General features: G+C 36.5%; 1 protein-coding gene across 2 annotated transcripts in view; it reads left to right on the top strand.

Annotated features, from left to right (window-relative positions):
• The window catches only part of ascc3 (activating signal cointegrator 1 complex subunit 3), a 484,134-nt gene that overhangs the window by 23,673 nt on the left and 446,716 nt on the right, over positions 1 to 13,745 (top strand). For both annotated transcript variants that reach the window (XM_069887454.1, XM_069887456.1), the window contains exons 5-6: positions 8,575 to 8,770; positions 10,157 to 10,292. In XM_069887454.1, coding sequence (XP_069743555.1) covers positions 8,575 to 8,770; positions 10,157 to 10,292 — 332 coding nt within the window. The remainder of the gene's footprint in view (positions 1 to 8,574; positions 8,771 to 10,156; positions 10,293 to 13,745) is intronic.

The raw sequence follows: 13,745 nt of genomic DNA, 5'->3' as shown, positions 1-13,745 counted from the left end.
CCTTTGACTAACCTTCTGAATAAGGGTGAAAAGTTTGTTTGGACAGAACTTTGTCAGGAAGCATTTGATAAACTGAAAGCCATTTTATGTCACCGGCCTGTGCTTAAGTCACCTTACTTTAAAAAGCCATTTTCTTTCACAGTTAGATGTTCATGATGAAGCTGTAGAAGCAGTGTTATTTAAAAAAAAACCATTGATGATGTTGACCATCCAGTGGCTTACTTAGCTAAAAAAAATTCAATGAGCATCGCAATAATTTTTCTGCCATAGAGAAAGAATTAATGTCCCTTGCACTAACTTTGCAGCTTTTTGATGTTGACATCCGCACAGCTCCGGGCCCACTTGTTATATATACTGACCATAATCCTTTAGTGCTGTGGTTCTCAAAGTTTTTTCTTTCCATTCACATAACCACTTCAACTAATTCCTATGCCGTTGGTGTTCTGTGATGAGTAAGGGATTGCTTAAGGTGGTATGTGGGTGGGAAGGGAAGGTTGAGTATCACTGCTCTAGACCCAATTGTTACTGAAATATTTTGCTTGAGAAAAATTGTCATTGGCCCATTTCCTTTGGAGTTATGAAACCGTGCACATAACAAGTCAAGTAGGTACAATTAAAACAGTGGTTTTCAAACTTTTTCTTCCCACATACCATCTTAATCAACCTCTTGCTAATCACAGAGCACCTATGGCATAGGGAATACTTAAAGTGGAAAGAAAAAGGTTGAGAACCATTGCTTTAATGTTCATGAGTAAAATTTAAAAAAAAGATTATTAAACTGGAGTTTACTTTTGCAGGAATACGATTAAATTATAGCTCATATTAAAGGCAAAGATGAAGCAATTGCTGATTGCCTTTCAAGATGTTAAGTTTGCAATGTTGCTGAAAAATGGGGGTCATGCCACATGATCACGTGGGGTTAGACTACGAATCCCTACTCTCCTCAAAGAAGTTGAAAAAAAGGCTGTAAAAGTTTTCAAAAATAGCAGAAATAAGTGTTTAAAGGAATATGGAACAAGTCAAAATGCCTCCAAAGAAAGACAAAGCAGTTACAGCAATACAAGAAAAAAGAACAAGATAAAGAAGAAAAGCCTACCTTCAAGAAGGATCCAAGAGCTGTCTGGAAGGTACTGCCCAGGGGAGACAAATTTAGAGCTGGGGAGACCTTGAACATTGCTGTCCAAGGATCCCCTCGACAAAGGCCGCCCGCATCAGGTGAAGAAGGGACTCTGCACGTGCGTGAGGATGCAGCAGGTGGATAAAAGATGAAAAAAAAATTAAAGGGAGCAAGTTTGAGATTCAAAGTTTTAATGAACAGATGCAGAAGGTACACGCTGCAGCATCTGCAACAAAAGATCAATCAATGCAGAAAAGAGACATTTTGGAACATTTTAGAAGAAATAAAAGAAGGTGAAGGTCAAGACATGAAAAAGTTCCTGCAACATTGGATACTGGAATCATTAGAAAGGCAGCTGAATTTCAAGGAGACCTGGAGATTGAGAGAGCAGATCGAGCACTGAGGCCGACGCCACAGCCTGATCACAGGTCTCATTCGACCCTGGTTAAATTCCTTCTTTATGAAGTACGAGAGAAGATATTGGAACTGGCGGCAAAGCAGGCAAAAGAAAGACAATCACCTTTGATTTATAATTTTTTAAATCCTGATATAACTTCTGATTTTCTAAAAAAAGAAAAAAAAGATTTTAATGAAGTTAAAAATCTCCTATGCCTTTGTTCTGAAGTATCCAGCTGTTTTGAAAGTTTTCATTCCAGAAGGGAAAAACATTTTTTATGGTACTTAATGAGGCCAAGGTGTATGTCGATTCAAAAAGAACTAAAGTTGACACTTAAATGGATTATCTGACAGAAGGGAGTTTAGCGATAACTGAAAAAAATTATAGAGATTCCAAATGGGGAGGAGAGTTTAGCCGATAAGTAATTTACATATATTTAAAAGATCTATAAAAATAGAATGTATAATATTAAAGCAACATGGGATTGTTTGATATTTTGAGTGAGTTAGTTGGGAATATGGAGCTGACTGCTGCAAATCATGTGCACATATGTCTTTAATCTTTTGTTCTGTCTTTATTCTCTTAATCTTACTCTTGGATTTACTATGCATACTGTGACATAAGTTGTTAATATTGTGGGAGTGAGGAGTGGAAATGGGATGATGGATGAACAAGACATCTAATGATGGTACTTAATGGCAGGAAAATTGAATTTTGTTAGTATTAATATAAATGGAATACAGAACCTGATAAAACAAAATAAATTATTAAGTTGTATGAAAAAAGCCAAAGGAGATACAGGTTTTTAGCAAGAGACTCATTTGACTGAGCTAGAACAGAAAAAGTTAAGAAGAGAGTAGATGGGATGGGCCCTGGCATCTTCATTCAACTCTAAAGCTAGAGGGGTAGCTATATTAATACATAAATCTTTACCAATTAAAAAATTGGATATGACTATAGATCAAGTGGAGATACATGTAATGATTAACTATCAAATTTATTCAGAATGTTGGACGTTAATGAATATATATGCCCCAAATGTAGATAATGGGAAATTTATGCAAGATAATATTTATGCAATTATCAGGTGAAATAGTAAGTGGAGATTTTAATTTTACTTTTGATCTGAAATTTGATATATCAGGTGGTATTGTTACAAAAACATAAAGTTGCTAAGATTGCAACAGATTTTATGAATAAGATAGGACTTGTTAATAGTTGGAGAAAAATTCATCCAAGTGACAGGGACAATTTTTATTCTTTTTTGTCTCTGCACAATTACAAGCTAGAGTTTATAAGACTGAATGTCAAGTTACGGTGTTATCTGATCAATCACCTTTAATTATGTCAATAGCATTAAAGGAAGAACAGAATATTGGTTATAAATAGAGATTTAATACAAAACTTTTAAAGAGAAAGGAATTTTGTGATTTTATAAAACAACAGTAATGAACAAATTTATTATATGCGACTCTATGAAGGTGTATTTAAGATGTGAAATAATAAGCTATACTTCGAAAAGAAAGAACATATGAAAAAGGTAGATCAATTGGACAACGATATTTTGGATTTAGAAAAGGAATTGGATGTTCAAAACAACGAAGAGAAAAAAAGATAATTGGAATTTTAAAAATTGAAACTTAATACAATACAATCTTAAAAAGTAGAAAGAGATATATTGAGAACCCAGCAGAAATATTATGAATTAGGTGATACAGCCCATAAAGTTTTAGCGTGGTAATTAAAATCTGAGCAAGTATCAAGAATAATAATTCCAACAAAGAAGGAAACTGGTCAAGTTACTTACAAGAATTCTATAAAGAATTACCACTCTGAGTCTCTAAAGGATGAAAAAAAATAGGGATATTTATCACAATTTATATTGCCTAAGTTAATTATGTCAATAGCATTAAAGGAAGAACAGAATATCGGTTATAAATGGATGAAAAATTGGAATTATTTAATGCTTCTATGGATGTAGAAGTTTATGAAAAACTGATATCTTTATCAAATAATAAGGCTCTGGGATAAGGTGGTTTCCCTCTGGAGTTTTACAAAGAATTTAAGGAATTATTAATTCCTGTATTAATGGGAGTATTGGACCAAATGAGAGAAACCTATGACTTACCAGAATCTTTTAAAACAATATTAATAACAGTTATTCCAAAAAAATGGAAATGATCCTTTACAACCCTATTCTTATAGACCAATATCATTATTAAATACAGATTATAAAATTGTATCCAAATTATTAGCTAATAAATTAACCAAGTATTTACCTAAAATAATAAATATGGACCAGACTGGTTTCATTAAACATAGAAGATCCGTGGACAATATAGTTAAATTTCTGAGTTTATTAAATGTAGCACAGAAAGTTAAAGATACCTGCAGAGACAGTTGCACTGGATACAGAAAAGGTTAGAATGGGACTTTTTATTTAATGTGTTAGGTGTTTTTGACATTCCAAATGCTTTTATAAATCAGATAACGGCTTTGTTTAATCAGACAAAAGCTAAAATTGTTACTAATAGGCAAATATGTAAACTTTTTATTAGAAAGGGGATGTCCATCATCACCAGTTTTATTTGCTTTGGCTATGGAACCTTTGGCGGAGGCAAAAAGAAGGGATAATGAGATTAAAGGTTTTGAGATAGGTGAAAAAGAACATAAAACTAGTTTATTTTCAGATGATGTTACATGTTACAAAACCATAAGTATAATTGAAGAAAATAAATGGAAGGTTAGTTGAATATGGTCAGGTATCAGGTTATAAAGTAATGCCTCTGAATAATGGGAACTCTACACAACATAAACAAATGATAAAATTTAAGTGGCAAAAAGAAAAAGTTAAATACTTAGGAATAATAATGGGCCAGAATCTAAATAATTCATTTAAATTAAATTAATTGCCATTATTAAAAAAGATTGAGGAGGATTTAAAAAGATGGAAAGATTTACCAATATATTTAATAGGGAGAGTAAAGTGTATCAAGATAAAACATTTTTCTAGATTACATTATTTATTTCATTCATTACCCATTCCACTCCCAGAGAAGTTTTCCCAAGAATTAAATAAAAATGTAAGAAAATTTCTTTGGCATGATAAAATGGCAAGAATAGCCATGGAACGACTGGCCTGGAAATTTGAAGGAGGAGGACTAAGATTACTGAATTTTAAAAATTATTTTAAAGCAGCACAATTAAGATTCCTGTCCTCCTGCTATGAAACTGAAGGAAAAAACAGGGTGGGTACAGATTGATATGAACAAAATGGGAGAAACTAATGCAGAGTATTTTTTTGTACAAATGAAATGATGAATTTTTGAAGAGAAAAGTGGAAGTACCAATTTTAACACATTGATTTAAGGTATGGAATGGAATTCATGTAGAAAAAGGAATTAAGAATTATCAAATACCTAAGCTGATGATAATGCAGAATCAACTTATTCCTTTTACTTTAAATAACTTTTTTATATTTGGCACAGTAAAGGTATAATGAGGATAAAAGATTGATTTTTAGATTCTTTCTTTTTGACATTTGAACAAATGAAAGAGAAATATATACCAAATAATACAATTTTTTTCATTTTATTATCTTAAATCATAGTTAAAAAAGAAATTAGGCACAAATTTAAGACTTCCAGAACAGAGTCAATTTGAATATTTAATAACAGATACATTTATTGAAAAATTTATTACAAATATGTATATAAAATTGCAAGACACTATGAAGAAAAAGAAATTGTATAAATCAAAACAAAGATGGGAGAAAGATTTAAATATATAAATTCAAGATGAAGTATGGTCAACACTATGCCAGGAGAGTGTAATAAATACAATCAATGTTAGATACCAAATGGCTCATACAATTTTTTGTACCAACTATACTACATACAAATGACATGGGCAATTCAAATTGTTCTGACAAATGTTTTAGATGTAATAAAGAAATAGGGACTTTAGTACACACAGCTTGGCCTTGTTTAAAAGTGGAAAAAGTTTAGAAAGACTTGAATATATTACTAGGACAAATTATGAAGATACAAATACCAAAAGACCCGAGAATATTTTATTTGGCAATATAAATGAAACATTTATTGAATTGAAGTTGGGTAAATATCAAAAATTTTCTTGAGTGTAGCAATAGTGGTAACAAGGAATTGTGTGGAAATAACATGGAAATCATATAATTTTGGAGATGTTTTTGGGAGATTAATTGGTAAAATTAGAGTAGGTTACATACATACACACACTTTAAAACAGATCTTATTTGAAATACTGAAGAATTCATATACAGTGACTTTACAGAAACTATGGAGAATGCTATGCACATTTCACATATAGATGATAATTGAAATGATGTCATGAAATGAATAGACCATTATCTTGGAAGAATAACCGGAGTCAGGTTGTCTGTTTTGGATGTTTTTGCAAGGTTTTTCTGTCTGCAAAATGCTCACTCAAAGGCCATTGAGAGGTTTGTTTACCTAAAATGACAGATGGGAGCAGAAGACTTACTCCTATTGTTTGCTGGAGAAGGTGGGGTGTTTTGGAAAGTGAGAGAGAGAAGGACATATGGCTGGCAGTTGGAATCTCAGAGAAAGAGAGGGAGAGACTGAACAGTGTCAGCCAGGAGAAGCTTGTTGGAAGTGAAAAAGAAGCTCCAGAGTGGCGGATGGCTGGAAATACTATCTGTCTAATGTTTCTCTTGGTATAAGTGGAACAGTAAGAAACTCTGTGGTAGCCTGAAAGAAAGAGGCTATCTGGAGAACCCTGATGGGGCAAGTTTCATCAGCAAGACATTGAGGTGACTAATGGTGGTACCTCATTTGTGGAAATCCTGGAACAACACATCTCTCTCTGCAAACCTACAAAAACCTTCCTGAGTGGTAAACATACACCTTTCAAGCAGCAAAGCCTGGTGAACTTTATACATGTTAAATTCTTTGCACAGTATAAGAGTTGCCTGCAACCAGTGAACTTGGAAGAATGAGAAGTGAGATTGAACTGTGAACTAAAGAACTTTTCTTAAATTTACACACATATTACATGAACGTGCACTTAGAATTAGAAGGGGGTTAAGTTGGGTAGTTAAGTTAATAGCGAAAAGTTAAAGTTTGATTCAGTTTTAATGTTTAAAGATAATTAAAAAAACTTTTGCTTAAGTAACAACTTGTCGTGGTGAATATAAAAAGATCAATTTTGCCCGCGCGCACACACACACACACACACCATTCTTCGTTTCCCTCTCAATTTTGGGATAGGGTTGAGGGAGGGGTGAAAAGGAATGATTTTGTGTTTAATTTTGTATCAGTCGTTTTTTTCATTGTATTCTTACATGAATGATTAATTTAAATTTGATGCAAATGAAAAAAATTGTTGCTGAAAAATGTTATAATTGTCTGTTTTATTATCGTATAACAATAGTGGATGTAGAATTTTTCTCTTACAACTCAATTTTTTTTTGTTGGATGGAGGTATTACAAGCTCCTGTTTTATTTAGTTAGTGTCATTTTGGGGGTTGGTGCAGGCTGCAGCCTTTCATAGCTTTCACAACATTGACAGACTGTATGGTACCATCAGGTTCAAACTATAAACAAGGCTGATGCTCTTAACTAAGACTAGGAACAATGGTTGTTTATTCAGGGAAAACAGATGATGAGAGAGGGTCATGTGATTGAGACATGTGATATGGACATTTAAAAAAAAACAGAATTCAGTATTGATCAGCCAGCCATCTAATAAATACAGAGGTGGAATGACTCTGTGGAAAGGGACTTTTCTGCTGATTCTCCTTGTTAGGGGAATTACTGAACCACCATGACCATTGTGATGGTCATTTTGATTGACATGTGCCTGGGTTTTGGAAGCATTGTGGAAGTCACACATTTTATTTCCCCTGCACAAGGAAAAGGGGAGTTGTGACAATCATTTGTATGAAAGGATGTTTCTCTGGAAGCAACTTGACAAGGATTTGTGAGTTTTAAGCAGTCTTGTCATTGTCTCTCACCTTTGTAGTTACTTCTGAGCTTCAGTTTAAAGGTCTGAGTTTCAACACAGGATTTCTAAGACTGTATTTTGGGAATGACTTTCCAGAATTGTGCCTAAGCTGTAATGGTTATTCATACATAGTTGTGGTAGATTTAAGTAAGATGTTATCTTATTAGTAATTATTAATAAATATATTGTTTTAAAGATAACACTGTTGGTGAATTTCTATTGCTGCTGGTCTGCAACGTAACACTTACTTAACAAATATAATGTGATAACAGGAAATTAATTGCAAATCTTTATTACCACTTGCGCTTAATGTTCCACAATCACTCTACTATTTGCATACCTAATGCAATTTTTAATTTGTTATACTAAATCTAACCAAATTTGATAGCAAAATTGGAAAAATGCACAAAATACTGGAGGATCTCAAGAAGTCAGGCAGCATTATGAAAGGCAAAAGATGGTTGATATTTTGTCCAAATTGTTGACTATCTATTGCCTTCTGTGGGTGCTATCTGACCCACTGAGTTCCACCACTGTTTTCTGTGTTTGTCAAGTTTCCAACATCCACAGTCCCTGGTTTACCTCCACAGCAAAACTCATCTATTTTAATCAGCATTGTTCTAGTGAAATAAAATCCTCATGTTGTGCATTTGTTTTTGTTTTACATTGTACCTTTTGTATCATCTCTAATGCTTTCTTTTAGTCGGAACACACATCATTCCTCTCTCACTATCTGCCTGTCTTTGTACTTCATGCAAACAATTTTGCAAATAAGATTAAGTAGAAAAGTAGGTTAATTCTTACATGCATTTAATTCATAATTTCTCTGTAGACTTAAGTCCTGGACAACTGAAAAATATAGAGAAGTCGCTGATTCTGCAATGACTTCGTTTCTCTTTGTTGTGTTTTTTTTTACCTTCTGTAACCAAATATCTGAATGCCTCTTTGTATTGTTTGTTTTTCATGAATATGCAACAACAACATGAGATGTTTTACTGGATCAGAAATAGTTAATAAATGGAAGCAATCATTAAATTAAGAACATTTAATTTTACAGATAGTTCAAAGAAAAGTTTTGGTGGAAATTCACAACCCATATATGGCTGCCAAGTCTCTGTTCATTCTGAACAAGAAAAGCAATTATTGAAACAATGTCGTAAAGAAGAAAAACGGCTAGCGAAAAGAAAAGATGAGGTAGAATTTTCAGGAGATGGCCTTCAATGCTTTGATCCAAAGGAATTGCGATTACAAAGGTAAGCCAACAGATTTCAAAATAGTTACCCTCAATTTAAGGATGATTTTTTTTAAGAAAGTAAATAAAACAGATTTCCTTTCAATGAAGTAAAAAAAAATACAAAGACCTGTTCCTAAAGGTACATAGGATTCTGGAGACGATCAGAGATTGATGGTAGAGTAGGAAGTTGGCCTGCCTGAAGGATGATAAGACCAGTTTGGTTCGGGATTAGTAATGAAATAATATTTAATTAAAACTACACTTGCTTACTTAAATTTTTAAAAAACTCTCAATAGATTGAACACAAATAAATTATGGAGGAACTCAGCTAGTCATGCAGTGTCCTTGGGAGGTATAACTAATTGTTCAAGCCTGAAATGTCAGTTGTATATCTTTACCTCCTAAGGATGCTGTGTTGCCAGCTGAGTTCCTCCAGCAGCTGTGTGGTTTCTTTTACTGCATTTGCAGGGTCTGCAGACTTTTGTGTTTCACTTAATAGATTAAAGCCTCACTTTAAATTTTGATTTGCATACATTTCGGTCAGGAAACTGAAATATTTAATTTGTTATGTAAATCGGAATTCAAATCTAAACACTCAATGTTTTTAAAATGTGAAATGTTCAATTATTTAACACCTTTGTGCAAAATGAACTGCAGATCACTTTTTGGGCCTTTTCACTCCGCAGTGTAAAATGAAGTTTCCCCAGAAATTTTTCCCGGGAACCCTCCCATGAACCTACAAAGTGAAAAGATCGGCTTGGGAATTTTAAACGGGTCCATGGCCCTTCCTCGTATATAGGGCTGTGGCTTTGGGAAATTTTCCAGAGCCACAGGCAAATGGCCAAGCAGGGGAGCCATGCTGCCTAATGTAGGTGATTAAAATGAAAAGATACCTCCTGACAACAGTGGGCCCCCTTTGGCACATCACGATGTAGTGTAGGATGAATGGCCATCGTGTCTTACGCAGCTGAATTTTCCAAAGCGATTCCAGCTGCGTGAGGGATTATGGGAAACAAAGTCAATCATTTATCCTGCATTGTGCCACTGTCGCGATGGTGAAGAGGGGGCGGGCGATTGGGGGGGGGAGAGGTTGCGAAGGGGGAGAGGGAGTGGGCTGGCGACCGAAGGACGAGGGGTGATTCCTGTGAGTGCATATCGCATCATCAGTCGGCAGATAGGACCCCCCTAAATTGTCAGGGAGGGCAAATTCCTGGGAATTTGGATCACAATGTGAAAGGCCCAGGAAGTCCTGAAATCTCAGGAATTTCACTGGGTCAAAGTAGGGTCACCGCTCGCCTGCATTGTGAAAACAGCTTTTGATTGAATCTGAGTAGAGAATGTGGTTGAAGAAATATTTATGGGTGTGTGAATTTTATGGTTGCAATTTTTTTCATGTCTTTTACAGGGAGAATGCGCTACAGAATGCACGAGTAGCACCAATTCTGACTAGGCAACATAATTATGAAAGAATTCATTACCCACATGTTTATGATTCATATAGTGAAGCAACACAGTCCTCAGCCTTTATAGCTGGTGCAAAGGTATGTTTTTGATGCCTTGGGTGCTTAGGGTACATTTATTTAATGACTTTGTCCAATGGGTCTAGATCAGATCCAAATGTGGTGCTGGCAGAATGGTAGACTCTAGCAAGGCTGCATTATTGATCCAACATTTTTCTCATTCTGTTATTTTTTCACAACAGTGTATTCCACTTGCAACAAAGTTCTGGTGAGATCAGATCTCATTATCAGGACAAATGGGGAACCATTGAACCTAATTCTTTACTTGTATATCCACAGAGCTGGTTTACTGTATCTGGTGCTCCCATTGTGGTCTTCTCTAGATCGGAGAATCCAGTCACAAATTGGGAGATTGCTTCACAGAGTCCTCCCAGTAGCCAACCATGTCAATTCTGAATCATACTCCCATGCTCATGTCTGTCTATGGCCTTATGTACTATCCCACCCAGACCACCCACAAATTGGAGGTACAACAGCTTATTTTCTGTCTCCAGCTCGATGGCATTAACTTCTATGGTTTCTGCCAACCTGCTCATCTTTTTCCCGCTCCCCCTTTCCAGTTTTCCAGTTCTCCTCCCTCACTTCCACTTACCCAGCATCCCTCCTCCCTGATTGCTGCTTTCCCCTCCCTCCCTTCTCCACCTATCACCTCCTGCCCCCAGCCCACACTTTTGTTTGGATGCCTGCCAATATTCTTTAAGCCTGAAATGCCAATTATGTATTTTTACATTTGCTAAATAAGGGTCACTGTTTGACCAGCTGAGTTTCTCCAGCATTTTGTATTTTTACTTCAACCACAGTGCCCACAAATTTTCATGATTTACTTCTAACTAATGATTCTAAATTGCCTCTGCTCCAGTGTCAAGGGCACCATGACCTCGGTCACTGAACTGCAGTGTTTGTGTGATGCTTGCACATTTTAGAAGTCAACGCTCTTCACTGAAGTGTGCAAGACTATGAATCTCACGTGAGAAATGCCTGAGAGACTGCGGATACTGGAATGTGAAGCAGAAAATAATCTTCTGGAGAAACTTAATTAGTCGAACAGCATCAGTAAGAGAAAAAAAGAATAGTTGATGCTTTGAGTTGTATTCCTTTATAAGTGAGAGTACAGAGGGGAGATGGCCAATTATAAAAAGGACAGGGTGGAAGAGGAGGACATGACTCAGTTGGGATTGCTGAACCAGGGAGTGGTTCACCAATCTGGACCAATTTGTCCTTCATATCATCCTTAATAGCTTTCATTATATCACCATTATCTTGAATATGTAGCCCCAGCGACCCAGGTTTGAATCTGGTGCTGTCTATAAAGAGTTTGTTTGTTCTCCCTGTGTTTGCATGGGTTTCTACCATAGTTTGGTTTCTTCCTACCCTTGAAGAACATGTGGATATTTTTGGTTAATTGGTATATTTGGCGGACCCGACTTGTTGGCGGGAAGGGGCTATTACCAAGTGGAATGATGTAAGTTTGTCATGTTCCAGCTGGTTGCCTTTGTTTCTACTAATCGACGCTCTCAAGCTGTTTGCAGCTTTACCCTGCATGACTCATCCACCTGAGCCCTTTTTTCCTCTTGCTTCTCTCTCCCTTTGGCATCTGCCAATCAACTGCCTCTACACTCCCTTCTGTCATTCTTTGCATCTCCCTAGTCCATTATACTCACCTCTCCCCTCTGCACTCTCAAGCTTCAAGAAGGTTTCTAAACAAAACCTTGCCATCTTTTTTTTTCCAACAATGGTGTTTGACCTCCTGAGCTCCAGATTGTATTTTGCAAAGCAAAGTTCCTCTATCAATCTGTTTTTCCTGGATAATACTGCCTCTGACAATCAAAGGTAAATTTTAGTATCCTTGAAAATATTTATTAATTATCATACCTTGGGAGATATCCATCATTAAATAAAAATATTGATGAAGAAATTCGCCAATGCCTTGTTTGCAGTCAAACACGACTAGCCCATAATGCCATCTTAATCGGCATAGATAAGTTAGGGTGAAGGGGTTGTAATGTATTGTATGACTTTATGACTGTAATGTGCCGGTACAGCCTTTGTCCACCTGAAAAAAAAAGAGTTTGAGAAGTCAAACTCTGCACAAAGCTTTGAGAAACTGTTTTCCACTATGCATCTGAGGCACGGATCTAATTAGAGATGGCGCCTTGAAACATTGCTAAGGTATCACCAATGCTATTTCTGCCAAGTTCTCTGAATACACTAAAATTTAAGTTCAAGTTTATTTATCATTTGATTGTACCAATATGAAACAATGCAAACACATATACAAATACAGTAAATGTATATATATATTTCAAATAAATATTATTAATAAAGAGTAGAGTCTCAATGAGATGTTCTAGCAGTTCATCAGTCATTGTGTAGTCTCACTGCCCATGGGAAGAAGCTGTTCTTCAGCCTGGTTGTTCTGGCTTGAATACTTCTGTATCTCTTTCCCAACAGGAGTAGCTGGAATATGCTGTGCACATGGGTGATTTTACAACCCCTCTTTAAATAATGATCCTGATAAACCACAACAATGGGGGGAGGGGGGCAGTAAGAGAAATCCCAGTGATCCTCTCTGCTGCTTTTATGGTACTAATCGACGCTCTCAAGCTGTTTGCAGCTTTACCCTGCATGACTCATCCACCTGACCCCTTTTTTCCTCTTGCTTCTCTCTCCCTTTGGCATCTGCCAATCAACTGCCTCTACACTCCCTTCTGTCATTCTTTGCATCTTGGATTGACCTCTGATCCAATGCTCCATACAGCAACCATACCACACTGTGATGCAGCCAGTCTCTTGATAGAGGTCCTGTCGAAAGTTGATGGAATGGTGACCGGTAGCCTTGTCTGCCTCAGCCTTCTGAGGAAGTGCAGTTGCTGTTGTGTACTCTTGACAAGTGAGTAGATATATGTCCATGATAGGTCAACAATGACATCCTAATGAGTCACCTAGTGGCCAGTCGGGAAAACCAGCCCTCTCCAGGAAAATAGGAAAAAAGTTAAGAAAAAGCAAAGCTTAACAAAAATAAAATATAAGAAATAGAAGATAAAGATACAGAGAAGAGAAAGAAGATGGCTTCCAAGGAGAAAGTAAAAACAACTGGAAAAAAAAGTAGAAAAGTCGTTGGAGAAGAAAGAAAAAGGCCTTACCTGCAAGAAGGAGCAGGGCGCTGTGGAGGCAAGGAGCGCCCGACCCTCGAGGTTAGTGCCTGCCTTGCGGAGTCATGACTCACCAGCTGGTGGACTGCAAAAATGGCTCTTGGAGCCAAACAAAATTGCGCAATCAAAGGAGAAAGAGGACACCGGCGGGTGGGGGGCTCATCAGAGGAGTGGACTGCCGCAGAGCGAACAGCTGAGGAATGCCCGACACCAGGGCGCTCAGCTGGAGGACGAGGAAGGCAGCAGAAGAGGGAGCGATGAAACAGACGTGGGAGATAGACGGAGGGATGACTGACAAGAAGATCAAGGTCAAGAAGCAGAA

Source organism: Narcine bancroftii, chromosome 6, assembly GCF_036971445.1.
Source record: "Narcine bancroftii isolate sNarBan1 chromosome 6, sNarBan1.hap1, whole genome shotgun sequence".
NCBI classification, from domain to species: domain Eukaryota; kingdom Metazoa; phylum Chordata; class Chondrichthyes; order Torpediniformes; family Narcinidae; genus Narcine; species Narcine bancroftii.
Note: the sequence above shows the minus strand (reverse complement) of the source record. Positions and strands in the feature narration are given on the sequence as shown.